Here is a 19,045-nt window from a genome sequence, read left to right as displayed (position 1 = left end):
AAAAAAGTAAAACTATACTTACATAATCTCAAAATGAGTTGACATCATTAAGTCAAACTACAGCTTGCAACCTCAGTTTAAATTAGAAACTAAAACAGATGGCTAGACCTTTGTTTGGTCTTTTGCTTGATAAAATAGACACGTGTAAACTCGCAAGACATTTCCAAAGGAAAAAAGGAAACGGAGCAACCCCAAAAACTTTACAGAAAGTTTCGGATAAAAAAGAACTTGGTAGAAAGTCTATAATCTACTTGAGGAAATTTATCCGAACAAAAAGCACATACAACTAAATTTAAAACAGTTGGTACCATATTTCTCCTATTTTTCCCTTACACACAAAAAGAATGTCAAAACCCCTATTTTTGATCTTGACAGTTATCCCCATCTAACAACTGTGTTGGGGGCTGTTCTTCTTTCTTGGATTCAATAACATCTCTGGGGCTCAAGAAGCTCGGCTGGTTCGTCGAAGAAAGCAGTCTCGCCCACATCCTATCTGTAATAACTACCTTGTTCTGCGTCTCCGTAATTCGCTGTGCATTAAAATTCCATACTATTAGAACAAATATCATTTTATAGAAAAGCATGAACAATTAAAGGAGTCTTACTTTACTCAAGGTTTAGAAGCTGCATTCGGGTATTTCGTTCAACTCGAAAAAAACACTAATCAAGAAAATAATAGAAAGCATATAATAGAAATTCGATTAAGGTAAACAGGGTAATAGACAAGAAAAGTTCTGCTCTCTGACTAATTAATTAATTTTCTATTCGGTAGGATGAGTTAAAACATGTGCAAACATTTAAGATGCAAATAATTATTCCAAATGCTCCAATCTTGCATGAGATGTTTTTTCAAATGATTGCTGAGTTTCAGTTTCCAGAATGTCTTGAATAATTTACAGGGAGTTAGAGATAGACAAAAACAGGAAGCTGTTAACAGTATCCTATTTAACAATAACAATATTGGCCATGTGGAAAAAAGCATCAAAGAATATCTCTATTAGCAATAATAATATTGGATTGGCAATAGTACTTTAGCTAAGCATTTTCCTTACCTGTATAATATTTAATCCAATCACGATGCCCTCATTCCTTATTTTGTATGCCCTACAGAAAGAACTATTACATGGAGCTTTTATCTCTTCAGAAGCCTATTCGACTCGGAGACCGATGACACACTAACCCAGCAGCCTAATAGCATAATTTAGACTTTAGATACTTCAGAATTGTAAACATGTAAATCTTTCTTCGAACACATAAACCCATAACCCCAACTACTACCGTCTTCCTTTAGCCAATATGCTCTGCAAAGTTAATGAGCTGCAGCAAATTTGTAACCCTACTTGAGGCTCTTTCACCGGATGTTTATCTTATATGTCGAAGGAAAGATGAGAAACAGAATGACTTATTTCTCGATGCTCTGTGGCTTGGAAATTGTGAACGAGGCCATTTGGTATGTTTTTATTGGTTTCAGTTACTCCTTTGAAATGTTTTGTAAGTTCGAATCTTTATAGAGTATGGGTGAGAAAAGTTGCTAACCTCTATGGCTCGGTGCTCTATTTGAGCGTTTCTGGACATTACAGCTAGAAAATAATCGTCGGATTTTTGAAACTCCTTCCTCTTGAATTCAAGAGCTGTGGAGAGGATGATATCTTTTGGGTCTTCTATGGACAAAGGCCCACGAAAAATTTCAGGTATTCCTATTTCTGCATTATGCAGGAGCTGGAGGGGAGACAATTTACTGATCCTTAGTGGATTGGTTTTAACTATTTTGTGTTTGGGGCTTTTCTACTAGGCTTTAGGAGGATATCCTATTCTACACATTGTATTTAAACATTTCTTCAATAATTCCCTTTTTTTTTCTCAAAAAGTATACAATGATAATAATAAAAATAATAAAAATAATAATACTGTTGCAAAAGAGCACAAGATTTTTCAAGTAAACATACATTGAAAGGAATGTAAGCATGTCTGCCATTAACAGGACCAACAGTGAACCCTGAATATCCTGCCATCGCTCCATGAACTGCACTTTGAGCGAGGAGAGTGCAATAGACATTATCAGATGCAATGCTTGGAATGGCTCGGATCATGTATGTAGGATCTGCATGACAATTAAGTCTTACTGTACTTTGTATATCCATCAGGTTGAGTGTACGATGAAAAAGAAGGAAACAGAGGCAAGCTCGTTGCACTGACCTATATATTTGAGATTAATGCTCATTCTATGATGACTTGCAAAATGTTCCTACAAAACAAGGATAATGTAAGTGTACATTATCCATCAGGTTTTTCTACACAAAAGAAAATAAACAACCGACAGGTTATTCATTTTTGCTTCATCTCTGGTACACCAGAAGACTTGGCATTCTTCTGAGATATGGAAGTCAAAAAAAAAAAACTAGGTTTTTTCATGATCAAATTCTGATGGATGCAAGTAATTGTACTGTCATGTACTTCATTACTAGAAAGGATATTCTCATAAACAGCACAGCCAAGAACAAAAATCAAATTGCATTTAACCAAGATTATCCAATGCAAAGGTGGTACCTTGATCCTCTGAGACATCCATAACCCAACATCTTTAAGAAGCTTGTTTCCTGAAGCATCTTGCCCATCCATGCCCTCTGAAAGGAGATCCTGTCCAGCGCCTTCAGCGATAACAATGACCATGTGTCCAAATTCTTTGAGTCGCTTTTCAATGAACTCGAAGAGTCCACCTTTTCCTTCAAGATAGAAGGGTGATTCTGGGATCAAGCAACAGTCCACATCTCGGCTGGCTAGAGTTGCGTACATAGCAATGAATCCTACACCAGCAATTCCATACAATTCAGTAAAAGGTTGGAATTCGAATTTACTGAAATAAACCACTGAAGTCAAGTCAAGATAGAATGCTTGTCGTATCATTCTCTTATGGCTTTGAAAAAATAGAATAATATCAATCACAAGAAAAAGCTTACCACTGTATCTGCCCATTAGCTTCACTAGACCAATACCGTTCTCGGTGCTTTCAGCTTCAACATGTGCAGCATTAATTGCACGTTGAGCCTCCTCAACAGCAGTATCAAACCCAAACGATTTATCAATAACCTGAATCATGATAAGCAAATCTAGGTAATAACACGTTAGGCATCAATTTAAGACAAGACAAACATTCATATTAATTCAGAACTATAGCAGGTGAAGTGGGAAATACTGGAATGTCATTGTCAATTGTTTTAGGAATTCCAGCAACTGCAACTTTGAGGCCACGCTTTCTAATTTCCTGCAAAGTTAGAATTAGATGATTGCAAAAACACAAAAAGGAGAAAAATGACTTGACTATAATATTTTGCCTTCAAATAAAGCAACTGGTCAGATTGAGAAGACTTAGATGATTGACAAGAACAAATAACAATAACTTCCAGTAACTGCAATTTTGTGTTGCCAAATTTGATTTCCTGCAAGGTAAGAATCATTGCAAAATGGACAACAAAGGAGAGAAATGACTAGCTATAATGTTTTTCCTTCAAATAAAGATGCTGGTGGTGTTCAGAAGAATTAGTGAGATGATTGACAATAAACCAATAATATGGATGAACAGAATCCTTTTTTTTTTCATATGAGAATTGACAAAGAACAGAATTTGATCATGAACCAACCCACAAATGTTTAACCATCATTGAGCATATGTTATAGACTTTCTTTTTTTCCAAATAAAAAGGATAGTATTATGATGAGTTGGTTTTATAATGACTAATCAGGCATCTAGTCACTTGATAACTGTTAGTTTTTGAGACATTTTATAGTGAAAGTTAATTATTTGTGTTTGAATGCAGATCTACAGAAGATAGTGAAGATTCAGGGACAAATTGGTGGAGAACAGATGTTGGAGAAAAATGTGCAGTTTTCAGGCTTCAGCTGAATGACCTTTGGAAGTTCAATTGAGGTTTCACACTCTTAGTGCTCCCGAACGAAAAAGAGGCATTCTTAAAGTTTAAAGTAGAGATCCTGAGCTTTCTAGATTGGGATTACATGCTCAAATCCCAGTTCAGTTGGGTTCTCAAAAATCTATATCGCATATTTAGAACAATTAGTCCAAGTAGTCCTAAGATTTTCCACATTGACACAAACAACAAAACAAGTCCCCATATTTCACCTCCCAATCATCGAGATTCCTTACCAAGTTAACTGTCAATATTATTTTACCCTATGAAGTTGGAGGGAGATTTTGCCATCATTGCCTCTTTATTGCAAGTCAAGGATAAATTGCAAAAATGATGCTCTAGTTTACCACCATCCATTCAGTTGTCAACTAGAACCTCACCTTTTGACCCGACCCAACCTTCCATGTTATGGCTTCCTGGAACTCCTCTTTTCCCGTGCCAATTTTCTTCCATAAGGTGATCCCATAAAATCATTTGGAGATCCTTGGGTATCATTCCATACTGTCAATATCAAACTTAGCTTTGATCACCCTCCACCATAAGCTATCCCTCTCCTTTATTAATTTCCAGAACCACTTCCATTGAGGCTTTGTTAAGCTCAATCATTAACGATCCCAAGACTGCCCTTATGATATGGTTCTTTAACTGTTTTCCAAGCAACTAAATGAAAACTCCTCTTTTCACTTGAATTACTTCATAGGAATCTATATTGAATGACTCTCAACTTTTTTGCCACACTCATTGGAATAGTCAAGATCAGTAGAAAATAAATTGGTGAATTTAAAATGTCTCTTAATGAGAGTCAATCTTCCTCCTTTTGATAAGAAGTTCATTTTCCAATCCATTAGTTTGGTTTCACATGTATTGACAATGGATCCCTAATGGAAACATCTTCAAATTTTATATCTAGAGGTAAGCCCGAATACTTCATAAGAAGATAAGTCACTCTACATCCAAAAGAAGAAGCAAAGTCTTTTGAATCCCTCATGTCTCCTATCCGAACCACCTCTGATATTCACATATTTATCTTGAGCCCAAAAGCCACTTGAAAGCAAAGTAGCACGCACCTAATATTCAGTAAGAATTGTGGTTCACCATTATTGTTGATTTTATATAAAAAATATAAATTTTATTTTTTCACTCCCTTTACGTTGTTACACTTAAGGTGTTTATAAAATTTTTAACCTACAGATAAAGAAATTACTATTTTAGTAGAATTTTAATTACATGAGATAACTATTCTAATAGAATTCTAATTACATCATCTCAACTAATTAAATAATAAAATATCTTAATCAACACTCCCTCTCAAGTTGGTGCAAAGATATCACACATGTCCAACTTGCAGAACAAGTTTTAAAAAGATTTGCTGCTTCCGTCATGTTTTAAAGTAAAAGAGAAAGAACAACATCTAATAGTTAATCTCATAAGGATATAACAAAAATTTTATCCAACACTTATGGAGTTAAAAACAGCAGGATAAGGCCAAAAAGGGAAATAAGTTGCGAGTTCGGAGTTAGTGACCAAAAACAGACCGATCCAGCGGCAGACACGGCGACAAAGGCGGCGATGCTTGGAAAAAAGATCAGAAAAGACAAGTCAGAGCAGTTCGCACACAGAGAAACTAGATTGGTGCTAGATTGCAAAACCAGAAGCCGGATGCGTAGGGGAGCTGGAAAAATGACTAGAGAAGGTTGATCGAAGCGGCTTGCATGCATAGGAACCCAATCGGCATCAATATCGCAAAACCGAAGGTGGATGCACGCGGATGAGCCAGAAGGACCAGATAAGGCCGGTCGAAGTGGCTCGCGCGTGGAGGAGTCAGATCGCGAAATCTTTCCCGGCGTGGTCGGGTTTGCCCGAGAGAGGGGAATATGCGTTGGATCTGTAAAGTCGGTCCCCATGCACACACCAGAAGGTTGATTCAAGTCGGAGGAAAAGAATTCCAAGGGTGCATGTGGCTCACGTGCTTTTATTGCAGCGACGCTTATGGCTCACGTACTTCTACTGCAGCGGCGCTTGTGGCTCACACACTCCAGAAATAGTCAACTAAGTGGGGGGACAGGCTGGCAGTGAGGCTGCAAATCCATTTAGGGTGGTGGTGAGATTAGATCTTCATAAGTGAATACCAAATCAACTTATTTGCTATTTTAGGTTTAAATAAAACCCCAAAATTAGAATTATAAAATAACTTTATTTAACTCTGATACCATGTTGATTTTGGAGAAAAAATATAAACTTTATTTTTTCACTCTATTTATATTGTTATACATGAGGTATTTATAGAATTCTTAATTTACAGATAAGAAAATTCATATTTTAATAAAATTCTAATTACATTAGATAACTAATTTAGTAGAATTTTAATTATATCATCTCAACTAATTAAATAATAAAATATTATAGTCAACAATTATAAATAGTAGCGTGTCATCTACTGATAGGTAACCTTCTTACCATATTCTCCCACCACTAAACCCCACAAAGAGTTGGTTTTTTCTATCTTTTTTAATCAATTTGTTTAAATCTTCAATTACAATGATAACAAGAAGCGGGGAGAATGGATCTCCCTACCATGGACCCCTAAATGCCCTTAAAGAAATGTGAAGAGAACTACATTTGATCATAACAACAAAGGAGATGGTTGAAATGCAAATCTTATTACTTGAGAGAAAAATGGTTAAATTAATGTTAGGTAATAAGTAGTTGGGAGTATCTCCCTTGAGTGAATGAGTTTTTAAAATGTTTACATCAAAGTGAGAGATAAAAACAACTAATCAATATCACCCACATGTAGGCTATTTATTTTAGTTTTATGATATGATCTTTGGAGTGTGTGTAAACAAACAATTCTGGCAAGGGAACAAATTTCAAAGATCCAAGGGTTCAGTCTGGATCATCATAGTCAAATAATTAAAATAATCAGCAGCTTGGAGTATCTCCCCTTACTTTTTTAGTTTTTGAGATGTTTACAGATGAAAGTACTCTGCCGCATGTATAGACAGTTTTATTTTAGTTTATTTTGGTTATAGGGTTCTCGAAAAATGAAATCAACTTCACCAGCACTTTGAGGTGTTATGAGTACATCCTTTATAACTGATGTTAGCAGAATGAACCAGCTTCTAATATAAAGTTAAATTTGGTTCAAATTTTAATTTCATAGCATAGGAACGACCATATGATATAAATAGGATAAAAATTTGAATGAAAATAGCATTCTAATTAAAGTCAATAAAATCTTCAATTCAAGTCAAGTGTTTTTGTGATTTCTTCCTTGACAAGTGAAAATACAAACTTATGTTTGCTGAATTGAAGATATGAGCGAAGCTGGTTTAATCATACATATGATGTAGAAATTATGAAAAACTTCTAAATATTACATAACTTAAATTTAAGAATTGGATGAGAATAGAATAGATTTAGATCAACTGCAACATGAGTTATGAAAATAAACTGTTTGATACTTTTTCTAAAATTGTGGAATAAGTTACCTCATAAATCACTGCTGCTCCCCTTTGAGTTCCATCACCTCCAAGTATGTAAACCTGTAGTATAACTGAGATTATTCATAAAAGAATTCTCATATTTCTCACTTGCATAAAGAAATTTCATGTCAAATAAAAATTTCTTAAACAATCCTATCCGTACAAACCTCATTAATTTCACGATCTTGAATGCTGTCGACTATCTTTGAGGTATCATGGCCTCCCCGTGATGTTCCAAGGATAGTACCACCTCGTTTATGGATGTCATTCACAACTTTAGGTGTTAAGCTTATAGTATTTTTGGAATAAAAACCTCTGTATCCTCCCTGCGAAGACTCTTTAGTTACAATTATATTTTCTTTGATATTCTATTTCTTATTTAGTTAGTAGGCTTATTTTGTATTGTTTTTCTATTATAGTTGTGCGTAAACACCCCATAAATGAAAGATAGTTCATTAATATTAAAAAAAATTGCCTATAAGTAAAAATATATTAATACTTCTATTGAATTGAGTCACTAGCAATTCTGTCATTACAGTTGTGACAACTTTGCTAACTGCGAATTCCTGCTGCTGTAGATTAGAATTTTTTTAATAGCAAAAGAAGTATCATTAAAAACAAGAATGGTGTAATTACAATGACGTAGAATAAGTTATCCTTCTAAAGCTTTCTAGAAGAAAGCTCAAATCACAAAATAGCTACAACTGAACTAACAGAGGATCAATAAATTATTGCACTCTTGTCTCCATGTTGAGAAAAAAAAAAAAGCAATATTTGGAAATTTTCCATGGGCCTTAACCTATAGGAAATCGAAAAATATCATCATCTTCCACAGGTCTTGAATTGGAGAGGAGCGATCTTCAAAAATCTTAGTATTCCACTCTAACCATAGTGCCATAAACCCACAAAAACAGAACCTTGCAAGAGAAGTTTAGCAACTTTTCTTACCCCACCTCCATAGAAAACTAGGACTTCGAGAAAAAAGGAGGTAACGTGGATTATCCTTATTTTCTTCTTCTAACTTTCTAAAGCCTATTATGTTGTCCAATACTAATCTGGTGCCAAAACTAAAATTGGTGAGGTTGCTCCATCTATTCACCCAGTTAATCCAAAATTGACCGAACCATTTGACTCGCCCGATTTAGACAGTTCCAGACCACTTTTTTACTGTTCTACACTAGTTCCAAAGGTTTTTGGGCACACCCTTTCCACTTTTTGACGATTTCATTTGGAAAATTAAACTACAACATATTTGAAAAAGTTCAAGCACTTCTATTGTAGAGGCTTTTTTTATGCTTTTAATATTAGGCATAGGTCTTCTGCTTCAAAATTTACTAAGTTTAGATTATTAATTAGTATTAGGTCCTTTCTGCATTCCTTTAAATTTTACCATTGCTGGAAGGAAAAAAAAAACAAAGAGAATATAAATATATTTTAATTCTCCACATGTCCATATTGATCAAAAGCTTGATAGATCTTGTAGTTTATCCTTCATAACTAAACTATATGTCCAGTAAAATATAACCAAAAGAGTAGGACTAGATTCCATGCACCCATTCAGAACCCTTTTTACCAAAAATTGTCAAACAGTGTAAGAGAAAAAAATGAAAAGCTAAGGGAAAGAGAGTTGCTAATGATTTGAAGATAACGTTAAAGTGAGGTGAGGGGTGGAAATTGCCTAATCTAATCAAGCTCAATCCCTCTTAAAATTTCTGCAAAGAAAATTTTGACTTATAGACAACTAGGAAAGCAGCATAGTTGAGAGGTTGGCTTGGCTTTGATGAGGCTAAGCTGTAGAAAGCAACTCGGCTCAAGAGGCGACTTGGCTCTAGAAACGGCTCAAGTCAAGACATGGCTTTGCTCAAAAAGTGGCTCGTGCAGGACTGCACTTGCGGGTTGCAATTGAACCATATACCCAATAAATTATTAGGACTATATTTTACTTTGGACCATTGAAAATCCTCTTTCACCTCAAAGCTGCAAACAATTTATGCATGAGAAAGCTTAAGCCGTAATGTTGAGGGGATTTTAGACAGATTTTTCTCCCAATTGGTAAATAAAAGTATGGCCAAGGGAAAGAGAGTTGCTAATGGTTTGAAGATAAGTCAGGCTCAAGTGAGGGGGAAGAGTATTGCCTAATCTATACAAGCTCAATGTGATGCAGGACAAGTAATGATAGAATCATAATTACTTTACAATATAAAGAAATAGAGGAAAATATGGGGAAGAGAATAGAAGACTAGATAGATAGAAGGAAGTACACGATTAAGTGAACACTTTTGAGGGAGAGTAGAAGAATACTACGCAGGGATGAAGAACAAGAAAGACATACAGAAATAACATATAGAAATGTAAATAAATTCACTAAAAATTGTCAATCCCAAACTTCCATAAATTGTGGATTAGAAACCTTTATATAGGTTGTAACTTTAAATAAAAAGGAAAACAATTAATAAGAAAACAAATCCAATGTTTCTAAAATTTCTTAAATAACTAAATTATTCAAACATCATCAAGATATTATTTCCTAATTAGATAAACAAAAAGAAATATCTTAAAAGGTATAAATTTATAGAGGATTCTGCATCATTCTCTTCCACTTACAAAGAACTATACTTTTGGAGTTAGAATGCAGATAGTTAGCTGAGAGCCTGGAATTCAAAGTGCATAAGAACTCATTGTCAAGCCAAACAGCAGCAAGACTTAGGAGGACGGTTCCACTCAACAAAGATATTCATGAAAACTGCCTGTAGAGGGGTTAGGTTGCAATTCTCCCTTGTTCGCAGGAACATATGCTTGAATTTAGGCCAGGTTGCACAAATATGCAAAAGCGATGCAAAAGACTCCAAGAGACCTCAATAAGTTCATAAATTCCCAACTTCAAAAAGATGATTAATATCCATATCGTCAGGTCTGTCAAGAAGATAAGTAGTTGGTCCATATTTCTAAAGGACTGGGAATGGGCTAAGAGGGTGTGAGTTCAAAGAGTGTGGTAAATAATTAATCATAACAAAATCAACTTCTTGAAAAGACTCTTTAATATAATAATCAAGAAAAATAGGACCTTGGGGTGCCGGGAGACGAGAGAGCTTTTCAAGTTATAGTAGGCAAAGAGGATAAAGATCACAATTCATAGCAGCTTGAACCTCCTGAGGTTCCTTAGTATCATTAAGAGGACAAATCAGAGAAGCAACAAGACGAGAAGCGAAAACAGTTTTTTCATTACAAATTCATCTTCATCACGTTTCTCCTATGCAGTAATACCCTGTTAGCCCTAAAAATCCTCTGAGAGCCTTCAATGTTTATGGAGTCGGGCAATTAACGATGGTTTCTATTTTCGGAGTCTGTTTTTACCCATTGACAGGAGATGATGTGTCACAAATATTCTACCTCAGTCTAGAAGAAGCAATAGTTGATTGTTTGGCATATAATTTGTTTCTTCTAAGTAACTTCAAGACTTCTTCAATTTGCTTTAGGTGTTCTTGTTTAGTGGTATTGTAAACTAATATGGCATCAAAGAAGACAAGAAAGAATTTCCGTATGAAGGTTTTGAAGATGTGATTCATAAGGGTCTAAAATGTGACTGCAACATTGATAAGACCAAAAGGCATTACTCTGAACTCATAGAGACCTTGGTGTGTCCTAAAGGCAGTTCTACGTTTATCCTTTCCTTTTACTTGAATCTAATGATACCCTGCTCGAATATCAATTTTAGAAAATACAGTTGTTCCATATAATTCATCAAGAAAGTCATCAATCATGGATATTGGTGTTGAATATGATATTTTATTATTTTATTATTTAATTAGTTAATATTATGTAATTATAATTCTATTAAAATAGTAATCTGACGTAATTAAGATTCTAGTACAATATTTATTTCCTAATTAATAGTTTAACAATTCTATAAATACCTAAATGTAATAAGTTAAGGGTGAGAAATAAATTTTTTTTTTTTTTTTAATCCTAAAACTAACATGATATCTAAGCCAATTAAAGTTATTTTACTATTTTAATTTCATGATTCTTTTCAAATCTTAAATTAGCACAATATGCAGCGTTGGTACCCTTTTATCCAAATCTACTCTCATCACCACCCAAAACGGATTTGAACCCGCCGATGTTCTATGTTATTTATGGTGATTTTCAGTGGCGGTTCAAGTGCCAGTAAAAAATACAACCACACTCTGAAGACGTCAGTAAAATAGTGCGGTAGCACTCTAGAGGTACCGTTAAAATGGTGTGGCCGCACCTTGAAAGCATCGGTAAAAAGATACAACCGCACTCTGGAGGTGCCGGTAAAAAGGAGCAGCCGCATTCTTGAGGTGCTAGTAAAAAAGTGTCACCGCACATTCGCAAGCGACAATAAAAGGTGCAATCGCACATCGCAGTCGTTGGTAAAAAAGTGCAGCTGCACATCTACAAGTGTCGGTAAAAAGATATAGTCGCATATCGACAATTGCTAGTAAAAAGGTGCAGCTGCACATCCACAAGCGCTGGTAAAAAATTACAGCCGCAAATCAACACATATGGGTAAAAAAGACCACGTCATTCCATTTTTCTGCGCACGTCCAAAGATCTGTCCAGAAAAGACGAGCCTGAGCTGAGCTGCTGCCTGAGCCAAGTGAGTTTGAACCGTTTGAGCCAAGCCGCTGTGTTGTCCGACAGATCTGCTTCCTCCGCACACAAACCACTCTTACCAACATTTTCTGGTCCTTTTTCTGGCTCCTCTACAGGTGACCGCTTCTAATTTTGTGACTAGACCTTCTTCACACGCGAGCCCTTTTGACCAACCTTTTCTGACCCTTTTTTTTTACTCTTTTGCGCGTGTCTGCCTCTAATTTGGCAATCCGGCGCAAATCCGCTTCTTTTGCGTACGAGCCTTCCTGACCAGTCTTTTTTAGTCCTTATTCAACTCTTTCGCGTGCGTACGCTTCGGGTTTGCAACTCAGTTTGCAAGTTACACATGTGTGATATCCTTGCACCAACTTGAGGGAAGGTGTTGAATATGATATATTATTTAATTCGTTAGTATTATGTAATTACAATTTTATTAGAATAGTAATCTTATGTAATTAAAATTTTAGTAGAATAGTTATTTTCTAATTAGTAATTTAAAAATTTTATAAATATCTAAATATAACAAATTGAAGGTGAGAAATAAAATTATTATTTTTCCTCCTAAAATCAACAATTGAGAACTTATCTTTTATGGTTAGAGAATTGAGCTCTCTGTAATCAATGAAGAACCTCCAGGTTGTCCTTCTTCTTGACTAATAATGCTTGTGATGAGAAAGGCGCATACTAGAATGAACAAGCGAATCATCTAGCATATTTTGTACTTGTTTCTCTATTTCGTTTTTTTTTTTTTTGTGTAATGAATTTATATCAGGACTTGTATTTACCGTGGCATTCTCGTGAGTCATCGAGATGGTGTGATTGAAGACCTTGATTGGAGACAACCGTCAAGATTCCTTAGAGACATCCTTATATTGGTCAAGTAATGTTTCGAGTGTCTTGTTGAAGATCTCTTAAGTTTGTATCTCCTTTACAATATCCATCACCAAAAATAAGGTTCCGCCCTCAATTACTTGTTTTTGCTTGACCCATTTGTTTATTCAAGCCACTTTCTTACCTTAATCTCTTTTGCTTCACCAGTTAACTTACTATAAGTATTGCTTCTATTAAGCATTATGACTAAATCACCAAAGTTAAACTTAATAGTGGCTTGAACAAAGCCAAATATCATTGGACTGAATTATTTCATCCAATCGAAACTCAATATCATATCATATCTATCCAACGGAATCATGCGAAAACCGTAAAAAGACTTATATCTTTGCAGCGTCCAAGACACTTCTAAACACTCGATGCTGTTAGATATCTTTTGCTTGTTGGCTATCGTCATCATTAATGTTTTATTGCTAACCACGTGATTCTTGATTTATTCGATTGCTCCTTCGTCCAAGAAGAAGAGCAAACTTCCGTTGTCTAAGAGACCAAGATGTCATGCTTTGCTAACGTTTCTTGGATTTTGAGGATACTTCCTGTAGTCAACCATTATATTGCTTGGATGTACAAGGTACATATGGGATTTTCTCAATTCTCAACAAAGTTTTCAGGTACCTCTTTTTTTCCAAGGGCTCCCCGCTTGCAATTTCTTCCACTACCATTACGTTTTACTTGGGCAACAGTGCCCTAAAAAATAACAGTCGTCACATTTATATCAGGATGTTGTTGACTTCCTAGGCTCTATTTCCCTTCCCGTGGCTTGGGAAGCTCGCTCCTGATCCTTCCAATAGTTGGACAATTCTCCGAATGACATATAAACTCTGATACATCTCTATAATGGATTGTTCTTAGAGTAAAGTTTGCTCAAAAACTTGGTTAAAAGTACGGAGTTTGAGCAATTATATTATAAGTTGTAATTTAGGTTTGAGGTCACTGATAAAGCTTGAGATAAAAAAGTTTTCCGAGAGTGCAAGATTATCCAAATAAGACTTGCAAATATTTGAAACATTCTTTATATTCTACAATTGGACTAGTTTGTGTGACCTTTTTGAATTTTTCTTAAAATATTTTCTCGAAACACCACCAAATATGCAACAAAGCTCATCCACGAAACATTCCTACTCTGTCTCATCATCTTTTACCAACCATCCCAAGTACCACACATCCGCAACTTCGCAAAGGAAAATTGATGCTACTCCCACTTTTTGTTCCTTCTTAGTGTCGTGTATTAAAAAATACTAATCACATCTATCCAAGCACAAGGATTTACTCCTTCAAATAGTGAAATATTCTCACTCTATCTCATCATTACCAGCCATCCTCAGTACCATGCACCCGCAACTTCACCAAGGAAAATCGATACTACTCCCACCTTTTGTTCTTTTGGATTGCCATGTACCAAAAAATACTTATCACATCTCCTTATCCAGGTACGGGGATTTACTCCTCAAATAGTGGAACTTCCATTTTTGGTAGATTTGGCAGCTGACTCGTGGGATGTTAACCTGGCCGGTTGAACTAGGTTTGAGCGGTTCCCAAGGTTTCTCATCCGGTTTAGTTTGCAAACTGGTTTTAAACATCTCCCATATTTCCTCCAGTCCATATCTTTTTCTTTCATGCGGCTGGCAGCGGCGGGAGCACACAATTCCTCTCTACCCAACGAGGACGGCCGTCCGCAATATAAGATCCAGTGCTCTCTGAAGAAAAATATCGTCATGCAACAACTCTACTATGAGATCCAACTGCTATCGAGCTTGTCTATGAACTTCATAGACTTCTATCATGAAGTTGGTCAGTCGCTAGTCCACTTCCTTAACAATAGGTTCGTCAATTCTGCCTTGACGGTTTCCACTACCACCGCCTTTCTTTTAGATCTGGTGGGGAAGCTACCGAATCATAGATCTCCGCCGGTTCAAATAGCTTTAATACCACTTTTTCAAAACCTTTATTCCTGATTCCAACTTAATTTGGTAAATAGAAGACAATGTTTAGTCCACAGAGAGAGAGCGATAGAGAGAAGAAAGGAAACTCAGATTGATTCAAATGATTAGGCATTGATTTCTTCATTCAATTACAACCTGCTTAAAGGCGAAATCGGGGTAGGAAGTGCCAGTTTGATAGGCGCTCCTGCTTGTTACAGAGATGGTTGCACCGGTTGCAACCGTTGTAACGAGTTCTAGTTACAACAACCGACATATCATTCCCTTCAAGAACCTTCTATCAAGGGTGTGAATCCTATTTTACCCTTTTATATTTTTACTCTTTTGCCTTCTGTAAATTTATTACCATTTTAGCCCTCTTTCTATAATACACTATTCATGGTTTTATTACACCTTCATCCTCACATGCTCTTCTTTTATGTAGCTACCTCTTTTCGTGAAGCATCAAGATAAGTTATTTGATAGCTCTTGTGATTACTCAGGAGTAGGTAAAGTACTCCCCTTTAGTAATCTTTCAACATATATTGTGTAGGGTTGGAGAGGGATATTTTACTTTCTACAAGAAAGTTGATGTTTTAATAGACCACCTCGATCAACGGAGATGTTACATCCTGCCTAAGAACCTGATCTCATAGTTAAAGCCACTTAATCTTGAAGTATTTGTCTTTAAAATGGAAATTGCAAAACACTCATGATAAGTGTATGGATTCTCTAATCAATAACCCTTTGGTCAAAAGCAGTTTCTGTGTTAGTGACAGTGTAGACGATGTTTTTTAATAGGATAACCAACTCTTGCTTAAGGCTTTTATTTGGGTACATGTTTACTTAAAGCAAGATAACAGCATTAACTTGCATTATTGAGTTTACTAGTAACTCTTTTGTTATTCGATCCATTAGAACAATGACGTTTTCACCTTTCTTCATGTATATTCACCACATTTGCCTATCGATTTTTTTGATAATTCTTTTCATAATTCTTGTCTCTCTTAGCCAACTATATCTATTGACCAACATATTGCTGGTTTGTATACTAAATCAAATGTAAAGACTACAATGAGTAACACAGAGTATAAGCTTATTAGAGTTATCCAATGTAGGATCGAAGAATCTTTAATGGTGACCATATTATTATTTGCACTAGAACTCAGTGCTGTCTTTTCCTTCTTAAGAATTTAAACACCACAGAGCTATATTTCATTTCGAGAAGCTTAAACCTAATACCTATTTACTCGATTTACCTAGTCATGTAAATTTTAGTTGGGTTTTCACCAATCATCATTGAGGATTTGTCCCTAGTCAAGGCAATATCGAGCCTCTTACTTCTCCTACAAGTGATTTGGCAGATACTTAGTTCTTAATGCCCTTACATTTTTGTTACTATCAAAAATACTACCGTAGGTATTTTGGTTAACGGATACATTATTTTTATAAGTAGAGGTTTCTATGTATTACCAAATCTTTTGAAAGCTCATCCAAATTCAAGCATTTCATGGAAATTGCAGAGAAATATTTCATGATGGATTCACACTTGATGACTATTATCAAGGATTTGTCATTGAGTTGATTCTTCTAGAGAGAGGGAGAATAATCTGGGACCATCAAGCAGTTTTTACTAACATAGGATTACTACAATGACTATTATATGTTAGCAAGACTTTCACACCCATTATATTGTCTTAAGGTTTTATTCTTAGTTAGTAATCATATTTTGTTCTTGTTTACCAATTTAGCAATTCTAGACAATATTATGCCAAGTAAACACCCTATAAATACACGGGTAATTAGATTTTGAATGTCACGGCTTACCTTGAGCTACCGATATGTTATCGTAACTGTTTTGGAAATATATTTTAATGGAAACATCTTAAGCCCTATAAAACTAGGAAAAGTAGCTTGCATGTATAACATGTAGTAATACTGAAACAATATAGAAAAATGCATAAACTTGTGAGAAGAAAGTGCAAAACATACAGGAAAATAGCCTAATTTATAATGCTATAAAATTTATAAGGAATTATTTTCAATTGAACACAACAGCATTGATAAAGCTTTAATCATAATTAAGAGTGACACAAAGGTAAATCTAAAGATTACGAGTTTCTTCCAGATCCCATGCTCGGTCTCAAATTTGAACTAGCATTCCTCATCTCTTATGCATGCTAACTGCCTTGCAAATCACCAGAATATATGCAAGGCTTATAAATAAGAATATAATTTCTCAGAGACAAAAATAAGTCACACATAGGCAAAGCGTGAAAAGAAATTGAAACTGTAAGACTTGCATGCTCCAATAATATCATTTTTCTCAGCCACAATCAAGTACATATAATCAATATTGAATTCTTACTCACATCTATTCCGAGAATTCTGGTGACACCATACATGTGATAGAGGCCACAGACAATTTCCCTAATCACAGTGTTTAGCCCAGGGCACAGACCACCGCATGTTACTATGCAAGCATGCACTTCATCCGAATGAAAATAAACCTGTCCCAAGACTGCTTATCAAAAAGATGCATGCTGTTTACTACCACAAACATAGATTTCAGACATCTTAAACAAACCTTTTGCCGAGGTCCTGCGCGTCGAAAGTGCGTCCCTCTTGGACTGTCCTTGTGAACAACAATCTACAAAATCACAAATGCAAACGAACTGTCACTCTGTTATTGTATCTGTGTGTTATGACAAACTCAAATACACAGAATTTCCGTTAACGAATAATTATTTGTTTGGTTTAGTAAACAAATTATGGGCTCCTGACAATCAGATCTCTAACAAATAGGAAGTCCAGGAATTTTAACTGAACGAAACTATAAAATAGCAGTCAAGAAATAAGAACCGTGATCCACCTTTTGAGCAACCGTGTCATCGTCATTTACAAAATACTGCCTGAAATCACAGAATCGACAATCAATTTTCTTCCTCTAATCATTAATCACCTTAAGCACACAAACAATAACTAAAAAAAATCAATCAGCTACTGCTTCAGTTTGGAACGAATCGAACTTTGATGGAAATTCATATTTAATAAATTACGCTGACAAAATTATAAAAATCAAACAACTAAACAATTTTAATATAAGGGGAATTAAGAAAATATATTTCAAATTTTATTAAAATTGGTAAACTCCTACTTAATTCTTACTTTTTCTTTAAATTGCTTAGATATTATATTTAAATTAAATGTTAATTTTTAAATAAAACTTCAGAATGAAATTCATTTGTTCCAAATACATGCTAGGGCAATATTTTTATACACGAAAATAAAAATTTTCACTTACTTAACCGCTGAATAAGCGGGATTGAATTGCAAAGGATTTGAATATGTCTGCATCGAAACAATCGCCGAAAAATAAATTAATAAAAAGACAACACAGTTGAAGAGTGCAAGAATATATTCCTAAAGAAAATAAATCGCAAGACTCCATAGAACTCCACCGAAAAAAAGATGGAGAAGAAGTTCTCAAAATCCAGTATAATCTTAAACGGCAATAACAAGAGAGAGAGAGAGAGAGAGAGAGAGAGAGAGAGAGAGAGACAGAGAGAGATGTCGTCATTCCAAGGCAGCGGTAGAGATATCAAACCAGTTTTAAGTAAATCAAACAAAATGTTAGAGGAAATGTCGAGATGATGAGATCACTGATTCAAATAAGCAGCAGAGAAATGCATAGAGAAAGAAGAAGATGACGAGATCAGAGACAGTAGTATACAGGGAGATCAGAAATGTAATCAGTCAAGTGAGGAACATCTTCGAGCACGTAACCGGCATCACCGTCAATGCGTTTCATATGTGATTTACAATCAAACCCCATGTATACCAGATCCCCTGTATCTCTTTCTTTCCGCAAGTTAGAGCAGAGTAAATATACTGGCGGAGGGAAAGTTCTTCAAGTGTCGGATTTTCAAGATGGTTCATATATCGGTGGAGATTGAAGGGCGTGCCTTCGAAGCCGAATATATAGGGCCGTGTTTGGGGAGAATGAGAATATAGCTCTCCATACCTGAGCGGACAAATAGCGGCACGTGAGGGAAGAAGAAAGCGACGTCGTGTCAAAGTTTTTTCTTTTTCTTTTTTTTTTTTTGAGGAAAAACAGGTGGCGGACACAGGATAAGTTTTCACTGCTTACTTGTGTCCTACTCCTGTCCCCCCCGTCGTTTTCGTTTTGATAGCCACTGCGTGCCGC

General features: G+C 35.5%; 1 protein-coding gene across 2 annotated transcripts; it reads right to left on the bottom strand.

Annotated features, from left to right (window-relative positions):
* PFK6 (phosphofructokinase 6) lies at positions 1-18,845 on the bottom strand. 2 transcript variants are annotated; one of them, XM_088207230.1, is made up of 13 exons: positions 18,572-18,845; positions 18,143-18,189; positions 17,711-17,750; positions 17,426-17,488; positions 17,211-17,348; positions 7,576-7,734; positions 7,415-7,468; positions 3,194-3,262; positions 2,958-3,087; positions 2,548-2,804; positions 2,197-2,245; positions 1,947-2,101; positions 1-530 (listed from the first exon to the last, which is right to left on the bottom strand). In XM_088207230.1, the coding sequence occupies exons 1-13, from the start codon at positions 18,671-18,673 to the stop codon at positions 357-359; spliced, it is 1,437 nt and encodes a 478-aa protein (XP_088063356.1). In that variant the 5' UTR covers positions 18,674-18,845; the 3' UTR covers positions 1-356. The 2 variants fall into 2 exon arrangements, with proteins under 2 accessions (XP_088063356.1, XP_088063357.1); XM_088207231.1 differs by lacking the exon at positions 7,576-7,734 and having other exon boundaries at positions 18,572-18,841.
* Between the last annotated feature and the right edge of the window lie 200 nt (positions 18,846-19,045).

The sequence above is a fragment of the Carica papaya genome, chromosome 7 (genome assembly GCF_054855325.1).
Source record: "Carica papaya isolate Zhongbai chromosome 7, ASM5485532v1, whole genome shotgun sequence".
Taxonomy (NCBI): Eukaryota; Viridiplantae; Streptophyta; class Magnoliopsida; order Brassicales; family Caricaceae; genus Carica; species Carica papaya.
The sequence above is the reverse complement of the archived record's forward strand: the minus strand, read 5'-3'. Positions and strand labels throughout refer to the sequence as shown.

Coding starts and splice junctions, on each gene's coding strand:
- PFK6 (XM_088207230.1), bottom strand. CDS start 18,673: ATGGGGTTTGATTGTAAATCACATATGAAACGCATTGACGGTGATGCC. Junction 17,349..17,425: donor GCGCAGGACCTCGGCAAAAG/GTTTGTTTAAGA, acceptor GTCTTGGGACAG/GTTTATTTTCATTCGGATGA. Junction 2,246..2,547: donor GGATGTCTCAGAGGATCAAG/GTACCACCTTTG, acceptor CTTGTTTTGTAG/GAACATTTTGCAAGTCATCA.